The sequence below is a fragment of the Cicer arietinum genome, chromosome 2, assembly GCF_000331145.2.
Source record: "Cicer arietinum cultivar CDC Frontier isolate Library 1 chromosome 2, Cicar.CDCFrontier_v2.0, whole genome shotgun sequence".
NCBI lineage: Eukaryota > Viridiplantae > Streptophyta > Magnoliopsida > Fabales > Fabaceae > Cicer > Cicer arietinum.
In genome coordinates, this window is record NC_021161.2 from 850,025 (window position 1) to 872,687 (window position 22,663).

Here is a 22,663-nt window from a genome sequence, read left to right on the forward strand (position 1 = left end):
TACAATCAATCTCGACAAACGCGCGGCCGCCTCTGCTCCTCTGCTCGCTGCGGGCCTGTGGCCGCCTCTGTCTGACTGCCTCCATGGCCGTTCATCGCTCTCGCCTCTCTGTTCGCCGCAGATCGCGTTGCTGCTTTGTTCAAAAGGTTCGGATTTTTATTTTGTTAGTGCTGATTTTTCTTAGTTAGTGCTGATTTTTGTTAGTTTTGATTTTTGATAGTATGAAATTTAAAGCTTGTTTTGTTAGTGTTGAGTTTGGAGCTTTGATTTGGAGTTTGGAATTTTGATTTGGAATTTTGGAGTATGAAATTTGTTAGTGTTGATTTGGAGTTTTGGAGCATGATTTGGAGTTTAAAGCTTATTTTGTTAGTGTTGAGTTTGGAGCATGGAATATTTTGTTAGCATGGAATTTTGATTTAAAGCCGATTTATTTTTTTGTTTTATATATTGCAGGCTTCGTGAGTTGATATATTCTTGCACTATTCATTGTTTTAAATTATATTTTTTATCATTGTGATTTGCATAATAAATTTAGTCATTTTTTTGGCTTGTTTTTGTATATGAATGAATTGTTCTTGAAATCGTGGAGATAGCTTTGAAATCTTTATGATTGGATATTTTTGTATTTTATGTGGGAGCTTAGGTTATAGTAGTCATAATTTGTGTTTTGTTACCTTTTTATTTGAAGATATTGTAATGGTTGAAATCAGGTTGTTATATATAACGGAATGAATATCAGACAATCAAGTATTACATTGTAGAATGTGTTATTATGTTTTAAATTTGTTCATTTAAATTCTTTACAGACGATAATTAGTGTATTGAGACTGAAGTGAATCGACTGTTATCAAGGAACTCATTACCATCTCTTGTATATATTTATGTGTCATAATATCCTACGCTTCCTCCGAGCCATGTACGCCTAATGAGTTTTACTTGCAGAAAATTAATTACAAGCATTTTTATTTTGTGTAAAACAGGTTTTACAGTTTATTAGAGTAGTATGTTTTTATATTGCTTTGGATTCTTCATTTGTGTTAGTTTTATGGGGTAGATTTCACATCGAAACGACACTAAGTTAAAGAGTATAACTTTGCAATTTCATAAAGCTGTGTTTGCTTTATAACAAGTTTAGTGTTACGCGAATTCGGCCACATGATGTAAAATTGTGTTAGTTACGTGAATTATTATTACATGATGCAAAACTGTGGCCATGTGTATAAAAAGAAGAATAAAAGATATTTCTGAATTCTGATTTTTCACTAATATGTTACAGTGATGAAAGCACACATAGTTGAGTGTTATGGAACCTTAAATGGAATAGTATTTGCATTTATGCCATTATGCAACCAACACAAAGAGGTCGCCAGTTTGATTCCCCGATAAGTAATCACAATAACTAATCTATTTACAACTATACCCGAAAATGTTGCATCTTTGATGCAATATAGTAATATATCAAGGATCTAATGAAATATCTATCACTGATTCACTGATATACCTTTAGTGCATGCATGACTTGATATAAATTTTTTGAATTTTCAGTTGTATGATCTCTCCAATAGATGAATTTGTTTTATGTTTCAGGTTTGACACACTTGGTTTACCCAGGCGCTGTTCATTCCAGATTTGAGCATTCTCTTGGAGTGTACTGGATTGCTGGCCAATCTGTTGAAAAGCTTAATAATTATCAAGTATTTTTTATTTATTTTATAATTTACCCTTTTAAAGGTCAATGTTGTTAAATAGCGGCTATAGCTTAGAAGAATTTGAACAAATTGCTATTTGGTACAAAATGTTAAATAGCAACTGTAGCGGCTTACCAAGCAAAATAGCAACTATAGTGCTGCTATAGCATTGTTGTGGAAACGAATACGAACAATTTGTTATTTTCTATGATCTGCAATTGACAACACTATAGAAGGTATAATAGTCTTTTTGTTGAAAGTATCATCCATGCCTGTGATCTTTCAGGGCAGTGAGCTTGGTATTGATAAATTTGATATTCAAACGGTGAAACTTGCTGGTATATAATTTTTCTTCAAAACTGGTCATGATTTTATTTCCATTAAAAGTTTCTAATTTTTCCTGACATAGTCATCATTCTTGTTAGGACTTATGCATGATGTGGGACACGGGCCACTCAGTCACTTGTTTGAACGTGAGTTTCTCCCCCAAGTTATGAGCGTTTCTGATTGGTACTATTGTCATTTTAATTCATTTCATTTTTCTTTTTAATGTTATAGAAAGAAGTTTTGTTGTGTTTCTAAGTCTTGAACAAAAAATTATTACTATGTTTTATGTGGTTATTCGTAAAACTTTGTGGTCATTATGATTGATTATACACACCATACATACAATGTGTAATGTTGTGTAATGTTTTGTACATCATAGGTCGCATGAACAAATGTCTGTCAATATGGTTGATCATATAGTTGAGGAACACCGTATTGATATTGATCCTCAAATGTTAAAAAGAGTCAAGGTAATGCTACTACTTTCAGTTGTCTTTTACCTGTTTTATATCAAGTATCTTGAGTTACCGAATAGTAGACTTTTAATTTGGCAGGAGATGATATTAGCGAGCTCCGAATTTGCTCTTCCTAGGGTAAGATTTTTTATTTTTTGTCTTTAAATTGTTTATTCTTAAGACATATTTGCTGATGTCCGATAGGATTGATGAGTTTTGTTTATTCTTATATGAGCTTATGTATTAGCTATTTCTACAATTAAAGTTTGTTATTTAATTTGTTATTACCTAACTATCTCTTTTTTTTTATTTTTTTATTTTTTATTTTTTTTCTGCTTTTAATATAATTTGTTTTCCTTTTGTTTGTTATTTAAAGCTCAAGTGAGAAGAGTTTCCTGTATGATATTGTTGCAAATGGACGAAATGGAATCGATGTTGACTAAGCACATAAAATTTAACAGATGAATCTAGTTTACAATTTTTTTTCATTCATCTAAGTAATGCTTTGTGGAAACTATTGATTTGCAGATTTGACTATAATGCTCGTGACTGTCGAGCTAGTGGTGTTGGATGCAACTTTGAATTTCAGAGGTTTCATGAATTATTTTCAAAATAACTTTTTCTTAGCAATAAATTAGAAGTATATAATATACCTATAGGTTATATGTTTCTTCAATATCATAAATTGTAGTGTCCTTGCAGGTTATTGGAGACCATGCGAGTTTTGGATGACGAGATTTGTTATTGTGCAAACGACTGTTAGTGTTATGTCTCACATTTTTTTTAATGCTTATTCAATTGCATGTTTCTAAATTTTCTTGCGTTTGGCTTTGTAATTTTGTAGATCTTACCATCCACAAGTTGTTTGCAACTCATGCTGTTCTGTATAGAACAATTTATACACATCCAAAAGTAAAGGTACGAACAATTTATACAATTTATACACATACAATTTATCCTTTCCTGTCTCTTTAACATCCATAAACTTCCACTCTTTGATTTTAATCAGTGTTGTCAAATAACGGCTATATTGGCTCTGTAGTGCTACAGTGTAGCGGAATTTTAACAAACCACTACTATTCGTTTAGGGTTTAGGGTTTAGGTACAAAGTCGTTACTCCTTGCTTTTTCTTTTATCCTTTCCTGTCTCTTTAACATCCTTAAACTTCCACTTTTTGATTTTAATCAGTGTTGTCAAATAACGACTATATTGGCTCTGTAGTGCTACAGTGTAGCGGAATTTTAACAAACCACTACATTGTAGCACTACGATATGCGATTTAGTACCAAGTAGTGTCAAATAGTGGCTATAGCAGCATTATAGCATTGTAACGTAGTATAATTTGAACAAACATCTGTTTTCTTTGACAACACTGGTTTTAATTATTTCTAACCTCATCTTGATGTTTCCAGGCAATAGAGCTTATGGTGGTTGATGCATTTGTGCAAGCAAATGATTATTTGCAGATTTCATCTAGTATTCAAGATCTTGGTGAATATTGGAAGGTTATCATTTTGAGAGCTTCTTTCAAATAAAAGTGTATTAAAAGCATTTTATATCATTTTTACGAATAGTAAAATATATTTTATTTTGAAAAATGCAGCTGGACGAATTGAGGGTTATGATTCATTCTGGAAAGCAAGTAAGCTCTTCGTTAAAACTGAAACCAAGGGTTTCAAGACTGTGAAGTTTATGAACTGAACTTAGTAAATGTTGGTTGCATTTTCATATTACATCCAAATCACAGAGAGATCGAAAGAAAGGAGGCAAACCTAACATTATAGGGCATTCATAAATTTGAAGTGTTAAAAGGCTGGGAAACATGTTATCTCTATCCTCATTCGATAAACTCGTCAGGTTTGACAACCCCTTAGTTTTAAATTTTCTAGTGTTCTTAGACCTCCTGCAACTCCATTATTGGATGACTCCTCGTATAAATATTTTACATGAGTCGAGTTAAATATTTTAGAGAAGAACTAGACATCCTAAACTTGATATTGAATAATTGATATAGGGACATTCAGGAATAGTTTTTATTAGCACACTTACTATTTATGTGAGATGAAATTTTGGACATACAAGTCTTGGCATCAAAGGAAATTGTACCACAATAAAACTATTTTTATAAAGTAGTAAACTATGATATCCAGACTTTGAAGTTGTTGTGTTTGAGGTTACGTTTCAATTGTCTTATTTCTACCAAAAGATATCCGTTTTTATTGCCAACTACATATGTAGTGTTAAAGTCGTAGGGGAAGCCAACATCCTTATATTTGGAGGCAAGCTTGATAGATGTTGCAAACTTTCAAGTGTCCAAATTATTAGACAACTTTTGGAGGCTATGATCTAACTTTAAAAATCTGCAAATTCCACGATTTACATTCTGAAAGAGTTTTGAATTCGCCGTTAGAAAGATTCAAGTACCTTCGATATTTTAAACAATCAATTGATGATTCAAGTCCCAGCAAAGAATAACATTTCAATACATAAGTGATATTCCATTCTTAATTATTGACAAACATGTCTAAAATGATTTGATACCCCACAAGAGGTTGCTGGATCAAATGACTGCCTCTTATATATTAAGAGATGACGAACTTTACTAGGTACATCAGTCTCATATGTAATGTAACATACCTCTTCTGTGACACATTGAGCAAGATCATGAACAAGATCATGCATCTTGAAATTTGTAATTTTTCCATATACATCTAGCTCAGTATCTTGGAAAAATGATCTTCAATGTAATTCATTCCACACCTCATTACCAATATCATATGTTTCCACCGTTTTATTAGTTTGGACTCAATTAAAAGCCCCTTATTTATAATGTCATCTTTGCCAAACAATGCACATAAGGCAAAGCATTGTCTCAATTTTATTGGCAAATTTAAGTAAATTCAACGCAGACATGACAGTTTTAGCCTTGTAAACTCTATAGCTTGCTTTCTATGACATACAACCACTCTTTATCATCTCTTTTAAACGCAAGAGACTTCCTAGTGTTGTTGCCGCAAGAGTAACTTCCCACACTTTTTACTATTTCCTTCCCCATGACCACAAGCTCTTCCCGTTCTAACTCATTTGCTCCAAAGACACGTTTTCTAAACAATTACCAATAATCTGTCTCAGATAGCATTGATAAATCATGAATGACATTGTTCTCATGATTGGTGCAACCTTTGAAAGACGGGCGGTAACGTGTGGTGACCAAAATAGAAGCACATTTTCCCTCACACCAATATAGATTTCAACTTTTGACAATTCTCTTGTTTATCGTCCCACACATCATCCAACACCAACCAATATCTTTTACTTTTTAGCAAATCCAAAAGTTTTCTTTACAGCGTAGATCTAAATCGTCACAACAAGCATGTCCAAATTCTATGATGACTTTTGTCATTCTCTTCAAACTAAAATCTTCGGAAATATACCCAAATTCTTAGTTCAAAGTGGTTGACTCCTTTTCATGATTGAAGACAAGGTTGGCGAGTGTTGTTTTTCCAAGTCCGCTAAAACCAATTAGGCACAGGCAGATAAATCTTCCAAACCAGAAGCATCCTCAACCAAAAAGTCTAAATGATCTTCATCTCTTCCATAGACTTGGCGCCAATCAAGGACACTAGTTTCCCCTCTCTCTGACTATCTCAGTCAAATGAAACTTGCTCATTTCTTCTCAGCTATTTCATCTAGCCTCCCCTTGATGTTTTTTATTTTCTTAGCAATTTTGTAACGGAAGCCACGTGCTTGGATGAAAAGATGATATCAAAGAGTTTTTTACCTTGCGTGGCAGTCTTATATACTTAATCTCCAATGCTTCGGTGGCACACTCGTCCAAGATATCATTTTTGAGTTTAAACAACCAATCATTGATAGCTCTGTTTGAGAATTGTTTTTCCTCAGCATCTTCAAGAGCAGCTTTGATTGTTGTGAGCAAGCTAGCCAAACTGTTAAATTGTTGATCGAAACCGAGAAATCGGCCAAACTCCTTTTGAAGCTCAAATGTTTGAAGCACAGTTTCAAAGTTTCAAAGCGCAGCTTGAACCATTTTCTAATTATTGGGAATGAAATTGAAAAAGTAGTAGGGAATATATGAAAAAGTAAGAGAGAAGATATTTGGTTTGCTTGTGAAATGCAGGAATCAAACTGAATGGATTTTAGGTAAGGACGGTCTAAGACCCAAGTTGATAAATCAAGAGGTTTTTATAAATTGTTTTTTTTTTCTTCGTGAAAATGTACACATAAAACAATTTTCAAAAATCTCTTTTATCAGGGTCTTACATAAAATCCATTCAGTTTGATTCCTGCATTTCACAAGCAAACCAAATATCTTCTATCTTACTTTTTCATATCTTCTCTCTTACTTTTTCAATTTCATTTCCAAGAATTAGAAGATGGTTGAAGCTGTGTTTGAGACTGTGCTTCAACATTTGAGCTCCCTTGTTCAAAATGAGCTCGACCGATTTCTCAGTTTCAATCAACAATTTAATAGTCTTGCTAGCTTGCTCCCAACAATCAAAGCTACTCTTTAAGCTCAAAGATGCTGCTCATGTTGTTGATGATATCTTGGACGAGTGTGCTAGCATTGGAGATGGAGTTCAAAAGACTGTCACGCAAGGTACAAAACTCTTTCTTATCATCTTTTCATCCCAAACATGTGGCTTTCCGTTACAAAATTGTTAAGAAAATGAAAAACATTACGGGGAAGTTAGCTGAAATAGCTGAAGAAAGTTTCATTTGACTGAGATAGTCGAGGAAAACTAGTGTACTTGACTGGCGCCAAACCACCTCCATCATTTCTCAACCTCAAGTCTATGGAAGAGATGAAGATCAAAATAAAATTGTAGACTTCTTGGTTGAATATGCTCTGGTTTGGAAGATTTACCTGCATATCCAGTAATTGGTCTTGGTGGATTTGGAAAAACAACACTTGCCCAACTTATCTTCCATCATGAAAAGGTGGTCAACCACTTTGAGCTAAGAATTTGGGTGTGTGTTTGTGAGGATTTTAGTTTGAAGAGAATGACAAAAGCCATCATAGAATCAACCTCTGGACATGCATGTGACGATTTAGATCTAGAGCCGCTGCAAAGAAAACTTTTAGATTTGCTACAAAGAAAAAAGATATTCTGTTGGTGTTAGGATGATGAATAAGAGAATTGACAAAAGTTGAAATCTGTATTGGCACTTGGGGAAAAAGTGCTTCTATTTTGGTCACCACCCCGTATTTCAAAAGTTGCAACAATCATGGAAACAATGTCCCCATTTATCAATGCTATCTGACAGAGATTGTTGGGAATTGTTTAGAAAAGGTGCCTTTGGACCAAATGAGGAAGAGCTTGTGGTCATGGGGAAGGAAACAGTAAAAAAGTGGGGGAGTTAGTCTTACGGCAATAGCACTAGAAAGTCTCTTGCGTTTTAAAAGAGAGGATGAAGAGTGGTTGTATGTCATAGAAAGCAAGCTATGGAGTTTACAAGGCGAAAACTCTGTCAGGTGGAGATTAATTTACTTGAATTTTCTAATAAAATTGAGACAATGTTCTAGCATTGTTTCGCAAAGATGACATTATAAATAAGCGAAACTTTGGATGGTGGAAACATATGATATTGGTAATGAAGTGTGGAATGAATTACATTGGAGATCATTTTTACAAGATAATGAGGTAAAAATGTATATGGAAAAATTACAAATTTCAAGATGCACGATCTTGTTCAATCTGTTACAAAAGAGGTTTGTTACATTGCATATGAGACTGATGTATCTCTAAAAGAGTTCGTCATCTCTTAAGTCATTTGATCCAACAACCTCTTGTGAGGTATCAAATCATTGAAGAACCGAATTCCACCCCATGTATTGAAATGTTATTCTCTGCGGGTGCTTGACTTCCCAACGCAACAACTTCAAAGTCTGGACATCATAGTTTACTACTTTATAAAAATAGTTTTATTGTGGTACAATTTTCTTTGATGCCAAGACTTGTATGTCCAAAATTTCATTTCACATAAATAGTAAGTGTGCTAATAAAAACTATTCCTGAATGTCCCTATATCAATTATTCAATATCAAGTTTAGGATGTCTAGTTCTTCTCTAAAATATTTAACTCGACTCATGTAAAATATTTATACGAGGAGTCATCCAATAATAGAGTTGCAGGAGGTTTAAGAACACTAGAAAATTTAAAACTAAGGGGTTGTCAAACCTGACAAGTTTATCGAATGAGGATAGAGATAACATGTTTCCCAGCCTTTTAACACTTCAAATTTATGAATGCCCTATAATGTTAGGTTTGCCTCCTTTCTTTCCATCTCTCTGTGATTTGGATGTAATATGAAAATGCAACCAACATTTACTAAGTTCAGTTCATAAACTTCACAGTCTTGAAACCCTTGGTTTCAGTTTTAACGAAGAGCTTACTTGCTTTCCAGAATGAATCATAACCCTCAATTCGTCCAACTGCATTTTTCAAAATAAAATATATTTTACTATTCGTAAAAATGATATAAAATGCTTTTAATACACTTTTATTTGAAAGAAGCTCTCAAAATGATAACCTTCCAATATTCACCAAGATCTTGAATGCTAGATGAAATCTGCAAATAATCATTTGCTTGCACAAATGCATCAACCACCATAAGCTCTATTGCCTGGAAACATCAAGATGAGGTTAGAAATAATTAAAACCAGTGTTGTCAAAGAAAACAGATGTTTGTTCAAATTATACTACGTTACAATGCTATAATGCTGCTATAGCCACTATTTGACACTACTTGGTACAAAATCGCATATCGTGGAATAGTAGTGGTTTGTTAAAATTCCGCTACACTGTAGCACTACAGAGCCAATATAGTCGTTATTTGACAACACTGATTAAAATCAAAAAGTGGAAGTTTAAGGATGTTAAAGAGACAGGAAAGGATAAAAGAAAAGGCAAGGAGTAACGACTTTGTACCTAAACCCTAAACCCTAAACGAATAGTAGTGGTTTGTTAAAATTCTGCTACACTGTGTAGCACTACAGAGCCAATATAGCCGTTATTTGGCAACACTGATTAAAATCAAAAAGTGGAAGTTTATGGATGTTAAAGAGACAGGAAAAGATAAAAGAAAAAGCAAGGAGTAACGACTTCGTACCATTACTTTTGGATGTGTATAAATTGTTCTATACATAAAGCTCTTCATTAAAACTGTGAAGTTTATGAATTGAACATAGTAAATGTTGGTTGCATTTCCCTGGTACATCCAAATCACAGAGATATGAAAGGAAAGGCAAGCCCAACATTATAGGACATTCATAAATTTGAAGTGTTGAAAGGCTAATAAACATGTTATCTCTATCCTCCCTCTATAACCTTATCAAGTTTGACAACCCTTTAGTTTTAAATTTCTGAAACCTTCTGCAACTCCATCTTTGACTCCTCGTATAGGTATTTTAAATGAGTTATATTAAATATTTCTAAACTCTCTAGATAAGGAAGCTGTAAACAATTTTTGCAATTCGCGAGTTGCAAATGAGTTAAATATTTTAGAGAAGAACTAGACATCGTAAATAGGCAGTGTATGAGGTTGAAGCACTTCAAGAATCTCCTCAAAATTTTCCTGCTACTCTTCATTTTCCTGTCATACAAATTGCAACTTGTTCACATGATTGCTTCTTTGGCATTAGGTCATGTTTCAATTGTCTTATTTCTGCCAAAAGATATCATTTTTTATTGCCAACAAGGAAACCAACATTCTTATATTTGGAGGCAAGCTTGATAGTTGATAATGCGTAACAACAATGCAAAGATAGATGTTGCAAAGCTTTCAAATGTAATAAATCATTAGGCAACTTTTGGAGGCTACAACAATGATCTAACTTTAAAATCTGCAAATTCCACAATGTACATTCTGGAAGAATTTTGAATTCGCCCTTAGAAAGATTTATCTAGATATTTTAAACAATCAATTGAAGATAACAACTTTTTACTACTTGGGAAGTCAAGCACCCGCAGAGAATAACATTTCAATACATGAGGTGGAATTCCGTTCTTCAATGATTTGATACCTCACTACTAGGTACATCAGTCTCATATGTAATGTAACATACCTCTTCTGTGACACATTGAGCAAGATCATGAACAAGATCATGCATCTTGAAATTTGTAATTTTTCCATATACATCTAGCTCAGTATCTTGAAAAAATGATCTTCAATATAATTCATTCCACACCTCATTACCAATATCATATGTTTCCACCATTTTATTAGTCGTCCAAAGCTCAATTAAAAGCCCCTTATTTATAATGTCATCTTTGCCAAACAATGCACACAAGGCAAAGCATTGTCTCAATTTTATTGGCAAATTTAAGTAAATTAATCTCAACACAGACATGACAGTTTTAGCCTTGTAAACTCTATAGCTTGCTTTCTATGACATACAACCACTCTTTATCATCTCTTTTAAACGCAAGAGACTTCCTAGTGTTGTTGCCGCAAGAGTAACTTCCCACACTTTTTACTATTTCTTTCCCCATGACCACAAGCTCTTCCCGTTCTAACTCATTTGCTCCAAAGTAATCTGTCTCAGATAGCATTGATAAATCATGAATGACATTGTTCTCATGATTGGTGCAACCTTTGAAAGACGGGCGGTAACGTGTGGTGACCAAAATAGAAGCACATTTTCCCTCACACCAATATAGATTTCAACTTTTGACAATTCTCTTGTTTATCGTCCCACACATCATCCAACACCAACCAATATCTTTTACTTTTTAGCAAATCCAAAAGTTTTCTTTACAGCGTAGATCTAAATCGTCACAACAAGCATGTCCAAATTCTATGATGACTTTTGTCATTCTCTTCAAACTAAAATCTTCGGAAATATACCCAAATTCTTAGTTCAAAGTGGTTGACTCCTTTTCATGATTGAAGACAAGTTTGGCGAGTGTTGTTTTTCCAAGTCCGCTAAAACCAATTAGGCACAGGCAGATAAATCTTCCAAACCAGAAGCATCCTCAACCAAAAAGTCTAAATGATCTTCATCTCTTCCATAGACTTGGCGCCAATCAAGGACACTAGTTTCCCTCTCTCTGACGTCAAATGAAACTTGCTCATTTCTTCTCAGCTATTTCATCTAGCCTCCCCTTGATGTTTTTTATTTTCTTAGCAATTTTGTAACGGAAGCCACGTGCTTGGATGAAAAGATGATATCAAAGAGTTTTTTACCTTGCGTGGCAGTCCTATATACTTAATCTCCAATGCTTCGGTGGCACACTCGTCCAAGATATCATCAAGAACGTGAACATCTTTGAGTTTAAACAACCAATCATTGATAGCTCTATTTGAGAATTGTTTTTCCTCAGCATCTTCAAGAGCAGCTTCGATTGTTGTGAGCAAGCTAGCAAAACTGTTAAATTGTTGATCGAAACCGAGAAATCGGCCAAACTCCTTTTGAAGTTCAAATGTTTGAAGCATAGTTTCAAAGCGCAGCTTGAACCATTTTCTAATTATTGGGAATGAAATTGAAAAAGTAATAGAGAATATATGAAAAAGTAAGAGAGAAGATATTTGGTTTGCTTGTGAAATGCAGGAATCAAACTGAATGGATTTTATGTAAGAACGGTCTAAGACCCAAGTTGATAAATCAAGAGGTTTTTAAAAATTGTTTTTTTTTCTTCGTGAAAATGTACACATAAAACAAATTTCAAAAATCTCTTGATTTATCAGGGTCTTACATAAAATCCATTCAGTTTGATTCCTGCATTTCACAAGCAAACCAAATATCTTCTATCTTACTTTTTCATATCTTCTCTCTTACTTTTTCAATTTCATTTCCAAGAATTAGAAGATGGTTAAAGCTGTGTTTGAAACTGTGCTTCAACATTTGAGCTCCCTTGTTCAAAAGGTGAAACTGTGCTTCAACATTTGAGCTCCCTTGTTCAAAAGGAGCTTGACCGATTTCTCAGTTTCAATCAACAATTTAGTAGTTTTGCTAGCTTGCTCACAACAATCAAAGCTACTTTTGAAGATGCTGAGGAGAAACAATTCTCAAACAAAGTGTTGACACCTAATTTTGTCCGATTTTTACTTTTTATTAAAAAGGAAATAATGATAATAATAATAATAATAATAATAATAATAATAATAATAATAAATATATAATTATATGTGAAGAAATATAAAAATAAAAATAAATAATTATGGATATAAGCTTTTAACAATCACAAGTGTTTTCGGTTCTTGTTTGCCTCTAATTCTTGTTCAGACTATTTTCTAAAATATAAAAATAATAATAAGAAATAAAAATAAAGGAAATTGAAAAGAAAGGAATTGATGGTCATAAAAATCAATGCAATGATGATCAAAATAAATGGAAAAAAAAACCAAAAATAAATTGATTGATGGTCATAAAAATCAGAATAATGGTGATCAATTGAATAGAAAAGAAAACCGAAGAAATAAATCAATAGCAATAAGAATCGGTATAATTGTGGCCAATTAAAAGAAAACAAACCAACAAAAATAGATTAATGGTAATCAATTGACAATTATTCTTTTGTCTTTTGAAATTTATATCCAAAAGTCTATAAATAGTCGGCCACAAGAAGACAAGGGGGGGAGTTCGAAACATAAATTGAGAGCACATAAAAATAGAGAGATTAGTAGGCAAAAGAGAAGAAGAAAATCTGATCTTGAAACAATCGGTCTAGCAAAACAACAATTCAAGAGTAAGGTATCATTTTTCTTATCTTTTTTTTTCTCTAATTTTCTGCTTATTAGTCTTTTGTTTTGTTTTTTGCATCTTTTTTTAAAATATATTTTATTTCGCTTTCTATTTTATTTTCCTGTTTGTAAAAAGTAAACTTATGTGTTAAGCTTTTATTTTTTAAAGAATCGTTTAATCCTAAAGTTGTTTTCTTTGCAACACAAAAATAATAATAAAAAAATATAACCAATTGATGTTTATAGACCGAGAAAATAAATTGCACCATATTGTCATATAATATTCATAATACGTCTTTATAACTAAAAAAAATCATAACAACAGATAAATGTTTTCACCTTTAGGATTAGAATTAATGGTCTCGGCCGCCGGATGAAATTCATCCTCGCTCGCCGCGCCATATTACTCACTCTCAATCGTGGGTGGCCTTTGTGTCGCGACATATCCGACAACGTACGAACAAATAATTTAACAGATTATTTCACCGTCGTGTCCATTTATCTCGTTCACATACCGCCATATTACGTTATTTTTTTAAAAGAAAAATTAATTTTTTTTTCTTTACTTTAAAACATATAATCCAAGAATAAATATTATTATTATTATCATCATCATTATTACTATTATTACATTTTTATTTTTATATTTTGATACATATATAAATAAAAATAATAATAAAATCGGTCAACACATAAATATTTTCTACCTAAGAACTACGTGTGTTTTGATTTCCCTATTGCACCTGGGGATACGTAGGAGCAAGGTCTTACCCTTGTCAAACCAAATTAATAAAACAAATATTTTTTTCTTCTTTCATTAATGTAAATAATTTAATTTTTTATTATTTTTTTTGGGTAAAAATAAATAAATAGTTTGTATATAATTAATTATAGGGTAACCGTTTTAACAGACGTTGTAGGGTGTTAATAATTCCCTACTCGTAATGGACTCCCGAATCCAAATTTTTGGTTCAAAAATATTATTTTAGGTTTTATCCAATTTTTCCTTTAACAAAAATAAAATTGGTGGCGACTCCTTTTTCGCCGACAAACCCGACGCGACACAAAGCTATGTTGCTTAAACTCAAAGATGCTGCTCATGTTGTTGATGATATCTTGGACGAGTGTGCTAGCATTGGAGATGGAGTTCAAAAGACTGTGATGCAAGGTACAAAACTCTTTCTTATCATCTTTTCATCCCAAACATGTGGCTTTCTGTTACAAAATTGTTAAGAAAATGAAAAACATTACGGGGAAGTTAGCTGAAATAGCTGAAGAAAGTTTCATTTAACTGAGATAGTCGAGGAAAACTAGTGTACTTGACTGGCGCCAAACCACCTCCATCATTTCTCAACCTCAAGTCTATGGAAGAGATGAAGATCAAAATAAAATTGTAGACTTTTTGGTTGAGGATGCTTCTGGTTTGGAAGATTTATCTGTCTATCTAGTAATTGGTCTTGGTTGACTTGGAAAAACAACACTTGCCCAACTTATCTTCCATCATGAAAAGATGGTCAACCACTTTGAGCTAAGAATTTGGGTGTGTGTTTGTGAAGATTTTAGTTTGAAGAGAATGACAAAAGCTATCGTAGAATCAACCTCTGGACATGCATGTGACGATTTAGATCTAGAGCCGCTGCAAAGAAAACTTGTAGATTTGCTACAAAGAAAAAAGATATTTTGTTGGTGTTGGATGATGTGTGGGACGATGAATAAGATAATTGACAAAAGTTGAAATCTGTATTGGCACTTGGGGGAAAAGTGCTTCTATTTTGGTCACCACCCCGTATTTCAAAAGTTGCAGCAATGAAACAATGTCCTCATGATTTATCAATGCTATCTGATGCAGATTGTTGGGAATTGTTTAGAAAATGTGCATTTGGACCAAATGAGGAAGAGCTTGTGGTCATGGGGAATGAAACAGTAAACAAGTGGGGGAGTTAGTCTTACGGCAATAGCACTAGAAAGTCTCTTGCGTTTTAAAAGAGAGGATGAAGAGTGGTTGTATGTCATAGAAAGCAAGCTATGGAGTTTACAAGACAAAAACTCTGTCACGTCTGCTTGAGATTAATTTACTTGAATTTTCTAATCAAATTGAGACAATGTTTTGGCATTGTTTCGCAAAGATGACATTATAAATAAGCGGAACTTTGGACGGTTAATTAAATGGTGGAAACATATGATATTGGTAATGAGGTGTGGAATGAATTACATTGGAGATCATTTTTACAAGATAGTGAGGTAAATGTATATGGAAAAATTACAAATTTCAAGATACAAGATCTTGTTCAATCTGTTAAAAAACAGGTTTGTTACATTGCATATGAGACTGATGTACCTAGTATCTCTAAAAGAGTTCGTCATCTCTTAAGTCATTTGATCCAACAACCTCTTGTGAGGTATCAAATCATTGAAGAACGGAATTCCACCTCATGTATTGAAATGTTATTCTCTGCGGGTCTTGACTTCCCAAGTAGTAAAAAGTTGTCATCAATAATTGATTGTTTAAAATATCTAGATAAATCTTTCTAACGGCGAATTCAAAATTCTTCCAGAATGTACATTGTGGAATTTGCAGATTTTAAAGTTAGATCATTGTTGTAGCCTCCAAAAGTTGCCTAATGATTTATTACATTTGAAAGCTTTGCAACATCTATCTTTGCATTGTTGTTACGCATTATCAACTATCAAGCTTGCCTCCAAATATAAGAATGTTGGTTTCCTTGTTGGCAATAAAAAATGATATCTTTTGGCAGAAATAAGACAATTGAAACATGACCTAATGCCAAAGAAGCAATCATGTGAACAGGTTGCAATTTGTATGACAGGAAAATGAAGAGTCGCAGGAAAATTTTGAGGAGATTCTTGAAGTGCTTCAACCTCAAACACTGCCTATTTACGATGTCTAGGTCTTCTCTAAAATATTTAACTCATTTGCAACTCGCAAATTGCAAAAATTGTTTACACCTTCCTTCTCTAGAGAGTCTACAAATATTTAATATAACTCATTTAAAATACCTATACGAGGAGTCAAAGATGGAGTTGCAGAAGGTTTCAGAAATTTAAAACTAAAGGGTTGTCAAACTTGATAAGGTTATCGAGGGAGGATAGAGATAACATGTTTATTAGCCTTTCAACACTTCAAATTTATGAATGTCCTATAATGTTGGGCTTGCCTTTCCTTTCATATCTCTGTGATTTGGATGTACCAGGGAAATGCAACCAACATTTACTATGTTCAATTCATAAACTTCACAGTTTTAATGAAGAGCTTTAAGTATAGAACAATTTATACACATCCAAAAGTAAAGGTACGAAGTCGTTACTCCTTGCTTTTTCTTTTATCCTTTCCTGTCTCTTTAACATCCATAAACTTCCACTTTTTGATTTTAATCAGTGTTGTCAAATAACGGCTATACTGGCTCTGCAGTGCTATAGTGTAGCGGAATTTTAACAAACCACTACTATTCGTTTAAGGTTTAGGGTTTAGGTACAAAGTCGTTACTCCTTGCTTTTTCTTTTATCATTTCCTGTCTCTTTAACATCCTTAAACTTCCACTTTTTGATTTTAATCAGTGTTGTCAAATAACGACTATATTGGCTCTGTAGTGCTACAGTGTAGCGGAAATTTAACAAACCACTACTATTCCACGATATGCGATTTAGTACCAAGTAGTGTCAAATAGTGGCTATAGCAGCATTATAGCATTGTAACGTAGTATAATTTGAACAAACATCTGTTTTCTTTGACAACACTGGTTTTAATTATTTCTAACCTCATCTTGATGTTTCCAGGCAATAGAGCTTATGGTAGTTGATGCATTTGTGCAAGCAAATGATTATTTGCAGATTTCATCTAGCATTCAAGATCTTGGTGAATATTGGAAGGTTATCATTTTGAGAGCTTCTTTCAAATAAAAGTGTATTAAAAGCATTTTATATCATTTTTACGAATAGTAAAATATATTTTATTTTGAAAAATGCAGCTGGACGAATTGAGGGTTATGATTCATTCTGGAAAGCAAGTAAGCTCTTTGTTAAAACTGAAACCAAGGGTTTCAAGACTGTGAAGTTTATGAACTCAACTTAGTAAATGTTGGTTGCATTTTCCTATTACATCCAAATCACAGAGAGATGGAAAGAAATGAGGCAAACCTAACATTATAGGGCATTCATAAATTTGAAGTGTTAAAAGGCTGGGAAACATGTTATCTCTATCCTCCTTCGATAAACTCGTCAGGTTTGACAACCCCTTAGTTTTAAATTTTCTAGTGTTCTTAAACCTCCTGCAACTCCATCATTGGATGACTCCTCGTATAAATATTTTACATGAGTCGAGTTAAATATTTTAGAGAAGAACTAGACATCGTAAACTATGATGTCCAAACTTTGAAGTTGTTGTGTTTGAGGTTACGTTTCAATTGTCTTATTTCTGCCAAAAGATATCCGTTTTTATTGCCAACTACATATGTAGTGTTAAAGTCTTAGGGGAAGCCAACATCCTTATATTTGGAGGCAAGCTTGATAGATGTTGCAAACTTTCAAGTGTACCAAATTATTAGACAACTTTTGGAGGCTATGATCTAACTTTAAAAATCTGCAAATTCCACAATTTACATTCTGAAAGAGTTTTGAATTCGCCGTTAGAAAGATTCAAGTACCTTCGATATTTTAAACAATCAATTGAAGATTCAAGTCCCCGCAAAGAATAACATTTCAATACATAAGTGATATTCCATTCTTAAATATTGACAAACATGTCTAAAATGATTTGATACCCCACAAGAGGTTGCTGGATCAAATGACTGCCTCTTATAGATTAAGAGATGACGAACTCTTTTAGAGATACTAGGTACATCAGTCTCATATGTAATGTAACATACCTCTTCTGTGACACATTGAGCAAGATCATGAACAAAATCATGCATATTGAAATTTGTAATTTTTCCATATACATCTAGCTCAGTATCTTGGAAAAATGATCTTGTAATTCATTCCACACCTCATTACCAATATCATATGTTTCCACCATTTCATTAGTCGCCCAAAGCTCAATTAAAAGCCCCTTATTTATAATGTCATCTTTGCCAAACAATGCACATAAGGCAAAACATTGTCTCAATTTTATTGGCAAATTTAAGTAAATTAATCTCAAGGTAGACATGACAGTTTTCGCCTTGTAAACTCTATAGCTTGTTTTCTATGACATACAACCACTCTTTATCATCTCTTTTAAACGCAAGAGACTTCCTAGCGTTGTTGCCGCAAGAGTAACTTCCCACACTTTTTACTATTTCCTTCCCCATGACCACAAGCTCTTCCCGTTGTAACTCATTTGGTCCAAAGACACGTTTTCTAAACAATTACCAATAATCTGTGTCAGATAGCATTGATAAATCATGAAGGACATTGTTCTCATGATTGGTGCAACCTTTGAAAGACGGGCGGTAACGTGTGGTGACCAAAATAGAAGCACATTTTCCCTCACACCAATATGGATTTCAACTTTTGACAATTCTCTTGTTTATCGTCCCACACATCATCCAACACCAACCAATATCTTTTACTTTTTAGCAAGTGTTTTTTTTCCAAGTCCGCTAAAACCAATTAGGCACAGGCAGATAAATCTTCCAAACTAGAAGCATGCTCAAACAAAAAGTCTAAATGATCTTCATCTCTTCCATAGACTTGGCGCCAATCAAGGACACTAGTTTCCCCTCTCTCTGACTATCTCAGTCAAATGAAACTTGCTCATTTCTTCTCAGCTATTTCATCTAGCCTCCCCTTGATGTTCTTTATTTTCTTAGCAATTTTGTACCGGAAGCCACGGGATGAAAAGATGATATCAAAGAGTTTTGTACCTTGCGTGGCAGTCCTATATACTTAATCTTCAATGTTTCGGTGGCACACTCGTCTAAGATATCATCAAGAACATGAACATCTTTGAGTTTAAACAACCAATCATTGATAGCTCTATTTGAGAATTGTTTTTCCTCAGCATCTTCAAGAGCAGCTTTGATTGTTGTGAGCAAGCTAGCAAAACTGTTAAATTGTTGATCGAAACCGAGAAATCGGTCAAACTCCTTTTGAAGCTCAAATGTTTGAAGCACAGTTTCAAAGTGCAGCTTGAACCATTTTCTAATTATTGGGAATGAAATTGAAAAAGTAATAGAGAATATATGAAAAAGTAAGAGAGAAGATATTTGGTTTGTTTGTCAAATGCAGGAATCAAACTGAATGGATTTTATGTAAGGACGTCTAAGACTCAAGTTGATAAATCAAGAGGTTTTTAAAAATTGTTTTTTTTTTTCGTGAAAATGTACACATAAAACAATTTTCAAAAATCTCTTGATTTATCAGGGTCTTACATAAAATCCATTCAATTTGATTCATGCATTTCACAAGCAAACCAAATATCTTCTATCTTACTTTTTCATATCTTCTCTCTTACTTTTTCAATTTCATTTCCAAGAATTAGAAGATGGTTGAAGTTGTGTTTGAAATTGTTCTTCAACATTTGAGCTCCCTTGTTCAAAAGGAGCTTGACCGATTTCTCAGTTTCAATCAACAATTTAATAGTTTTGCTAGCTTGCTCACAACAATCAAAGCTACTCTTGAAGATGCTGAGGAGAAACAATTCTCAAACAAAGCTATGTTGCTTAAGCTCAAAGATGCTGCTCATGTTGTTGATGATATCTTGGACGAGTGTGCTAGCATTGGAGATGGAGTTCAAAAGACTGTCACGCAAGGTACAAAACTCTTTCTTATCATCTTTTCATCCCAAACATGTGGCTTTCCGTTACAAAATTGTTAAGAAAATGAAAAACATTACGGGGAAGTTAGCTGAAATAGCTGAAGAAAGTTTCATTTGACTGAGATAGTCGAGGAAAACTAGTGTACTTGACTGGCGCCAAACCACCTCCATCATTTCTCAACCTCAAGTCTATGGAAGAGATGAAGATCAAAATAAAATTGTAGACTTTTTGGTTGAGGATGCTTCTGGTTTGGAAGATTTATTTGTCTATCTAGTAATTGGTCTTGGTGGACTTGGAAAAACAACACTTGCCTAACTTATCTTCCATCATGAAAAGGTGGTCAACCACTTTGAGTTAAGAATTTGGTGTGTGTTTGTGAAGATTTTAGTTTGAAGAGAATGACAAAAGCCATCATAGAATCAACCTCTGTTTGTGACGATTTAGATCTAGAGTCGCTGCAAAGAAAACTTTTAGATTTGCTACAAAGAAAAAAGATATTTTGTTGGTGTTGGATGATGTGTGTGACGATGAATAAGAGAATTGACAAAAGTTAGAAATCTGTATTGGCACTTGGGGAAAAAGTGCTTCTATTTTGGTCACCACCTCGTATTTCAAAAGTTGCAGCAATCATGGAAACAATGTCCTCATGATTTATCAATGCTATCTGACACAGATTGTTGGGAATTGTTTAGAAAAGGTGGCTTTGGACCAAATGAGGAAGAGCTTGTGGTCATGGGGAAGGAAACAGTAAAAAAGTGGGGGAGTTAGTCTTACGGCAATAGCACTAGAAAGTCTCTTGCGTTTCAAAAGAGAGGATGAAGAGTGGTTGTATGTCATAGAAAGCAAGCTATGGAGTTTACAAGGCGAAAACTCTGTCACGTCTGTTTGAGATTAATTTACTTGAATTTTCTAATAAAATTGAGACAATGTTTTGGCATTGTTTCGCAAAGATGACATTATAAATAAGCTGAACTTTGGACGGCTAATTAAATAGTGGAAACATATGATATTGGTAATGAGGTGTGGAATGAATTACATTGGAGATCATTTTTACAAGATAGCGAGGTAAATGTATATGGAAAAATTACAAATTTCAAGATGCATGATCTTGTTCAATCTGTTACAAAACAGGTTTGTTACATTGCATATGAGACTGATGTACCTAGTATCTTTAAAAGAGTTTGTCATCTCTTAAGTCATTTGATCCAACAACCTCTTGTGAGGTATCAAATCATTGAAGAACGGAATTCCACCTCATGTATTGAAATGTTATTCTCTACGGGTGCTTAACTTTCCAAGTAGTAAAAAGTTGTCATCTTCAATTGATTGTTTAAAATATGTAGATAAATCTTTGTAACGGCGAATTCAAAATTCTTCCAGAATGTACATTGTGGAATTTGCAGATTTTAAAGTTAGATCATTGTTGTAGCCTCCAAAAGTTGCCTAATGATTTATTACATTTGAAAGCTTTGCAACATCTATCTTTGCATTGTTGTTACGCATTATCAACTATCAAGCTTGCCTCCAAATATAAGAATGTTGGCTTCCTTGTTGGCAATAAAAAATGATATCTTTTGGCAGAAATAAGACAATTGAAACATGACCTAATGCCAAAGAAGCAATCATGTGAACAAGTTGCAATTTGTATGACAGGAAAATGAAGAGTAGCAGGAAAATGTTGAGGAGATTCTTGAAGTGCTTCAACCTCAAACACTGCCTATTTACGATGTCTAGTTCTTCTATAAAATATTTAACTCATTTGCAACTCGCGAATTGCAAAAATTGTTTACACCTTCCTTCTCTAGAGAGTCTAGAAATATTTAATATAACTCATTTAAAATACCTATACGAGGAGTCAAAGATGGAGTTGCAGATGGTTTCAGAAATTTAAAACTAAAGGGTTGTCAAACTTGATAAGGTTATCGAGGGAGGATAGAGATAACATGTTTCTCAGCCTTTCAACACTTCAAATTTATGAATGTCCTATAATGTTGGGCTTGCCTTTCCTTTCATATCTGTGATTTGGATGTACTAGGGAAATGCAACCAACATTTACTATGTTCAATTCATAAACTTCACAGTTTTAATGAAGAGCTTTCTTGCTTTCCAGAGGGGATGGTAAGAAATCTTCCTTCTACTCCTTGCTTTTTCTTTTATCCTTTCCTGTCTCTTTAACATCCTTAAACTTCCACTTTTTGATTTTAATCAGTGTTGTCAAATAACGACTATATTGGCTCTGTAGTGCTACAGTGTAGCGGAATTTTAACAAACCACTACTATTCGTTTAGGGTTTAGGGTTTAGGTACAAAGTCGTTACTCCTTGCTTTTTCTTTTATCCTTTCCTGTCTCTTTAACATCCTTAAACTTCCACTTTTTGATTTTAATCAGTGTTGTCAAATAACGACTATATTGGCTCTGTAGTGCTACAGTGTAGCGGAATCCTGTCTCTTTAACATCCATAAACTTCCACTTTTTGATTTTAATCAGTGTTTCCAAATAACAGCTATATTGGCTTTGTAGTGCTACAGTGTAGCGGAATTTTAGCAAACCACTACTATTCCACGATATGCGATTTTGTACCAAGTAGTGTCAAATAGTGGCTATAGCAGCATTATAGCATTGTAACGTAGTATAATTTGAACAAACATCTGTTTTCTTTGACAACACTGGTTTTAATTATTTCTAACCTCATCTTGATGTTTCCAGGCAATAGAGCTTATGGTGGTTGATGCA

The 22,663-nt window shown here is 33.6% G+C and overlaps 2 protein-coding genes and 6 pseudogenes across 4 annotated transcripts in view; 5 read left to right on the plus strand and 3 right to left on the minus strand.

The window, feature by feature from the left end:
* LOC101504743 (uncharacterized) overlaps positions 1-2,936 on the plus strand; it is a 3,502-nt gene extending 566 nt beyond the window's left edge. Inside the window, exons 2-8 of the mRNA XM_073365133.1 lie at positions 4-146; positions 1,588-1,694; positions 1,975-2,026; positions 2,114-2,198; positions 2,395-2,485; positions 2,570-2,608; positions 2,845-2,936. Coding sequence (XP_073221234.1) covers positions 4-146; positions 1,588-1,694; positions 1,975-2,026; positions 2,114-2,198; positions 2,395-2,485; positions 2,570-2,608; positions 2,845-2,913 — 586 coding nt within the window. The 3' untranslated portion in view covers positions 2,914-2,936. The remainder of the gene's footprint in view (positions 1-3; positions 147-1,587; positions 1,695-1,974; positions 2,027-2,113; positions 2,199-2,394; positions 2,486-2,569; positions 2,609-2,844) is intronic.
* The window catches only part of LOC101503017 (uncharacterized), a 36,002-nt gene extending 32,797 nt beyond the window's left edge, over positions 1-3,205 (plus strand). Inside the window, exons 14-15 of one of the 3 annotated variants that reach the window (XR_012161979.1) lie at positions 2,999-3,061; positions 3,173-3,205. Coding sequence is in view for 1 of the 3 variants with exons in the window: in XM_073365106.1 (XP_073221207.1) it covers positions 2,999-3,004 (6 nt within the window). In the remaining 2 variants the exon portion in view is untranslated. Of the gene's footprint in view, positions 1-2,998; positions 3,062-3,172 lie in introns of those variants that run through there. The other 2 variants (XR_012161978.1, XM_073365106.1) reach the window with 2 other exon arrangements.
* Positions 3,206-4,153: 948 nt separating this feature from the next.
* Positions 4,154-10,076, plus strand: LOC101515716 (putative disease resistance protein RGA3; annotated as a pseudogene).
* Positions 4,608-6,518, minus strand: LOC101515057 (putative disease resistance protein RGA4; annotated as a pseudogene).
* Positions 10,077-10,170: 94 nt separating the features above from the next.
* Positions 10,171-11,927, minus strand: LOC101488476 (putative disease resistance protein RGA3; annotated as a pseudogene).
* A 1,270-nt stretch (positions 11,928-13,197) lies between these two features.
* LOC101488817 (putative disease resistance protein RGA3) lies at positions 13,198-17,382 on the plus strand (annotated as a pseudogene).
* Positions 17,383-17,548: 166 nt separating this feature from the next.
* Positions 17,549-19,640, minus strand: LOC105851055 (putative disease resistance protein RGA4; annotated as a pseudogene).
* Positions 18,812-22,061, plus strand: LOC101489473 (disease resistance protein RGA2-like; annotated as a pseudogene).
* The last annotated feature ends 602 nt before the right edge of the window (positions 22,062-22,663 follow it).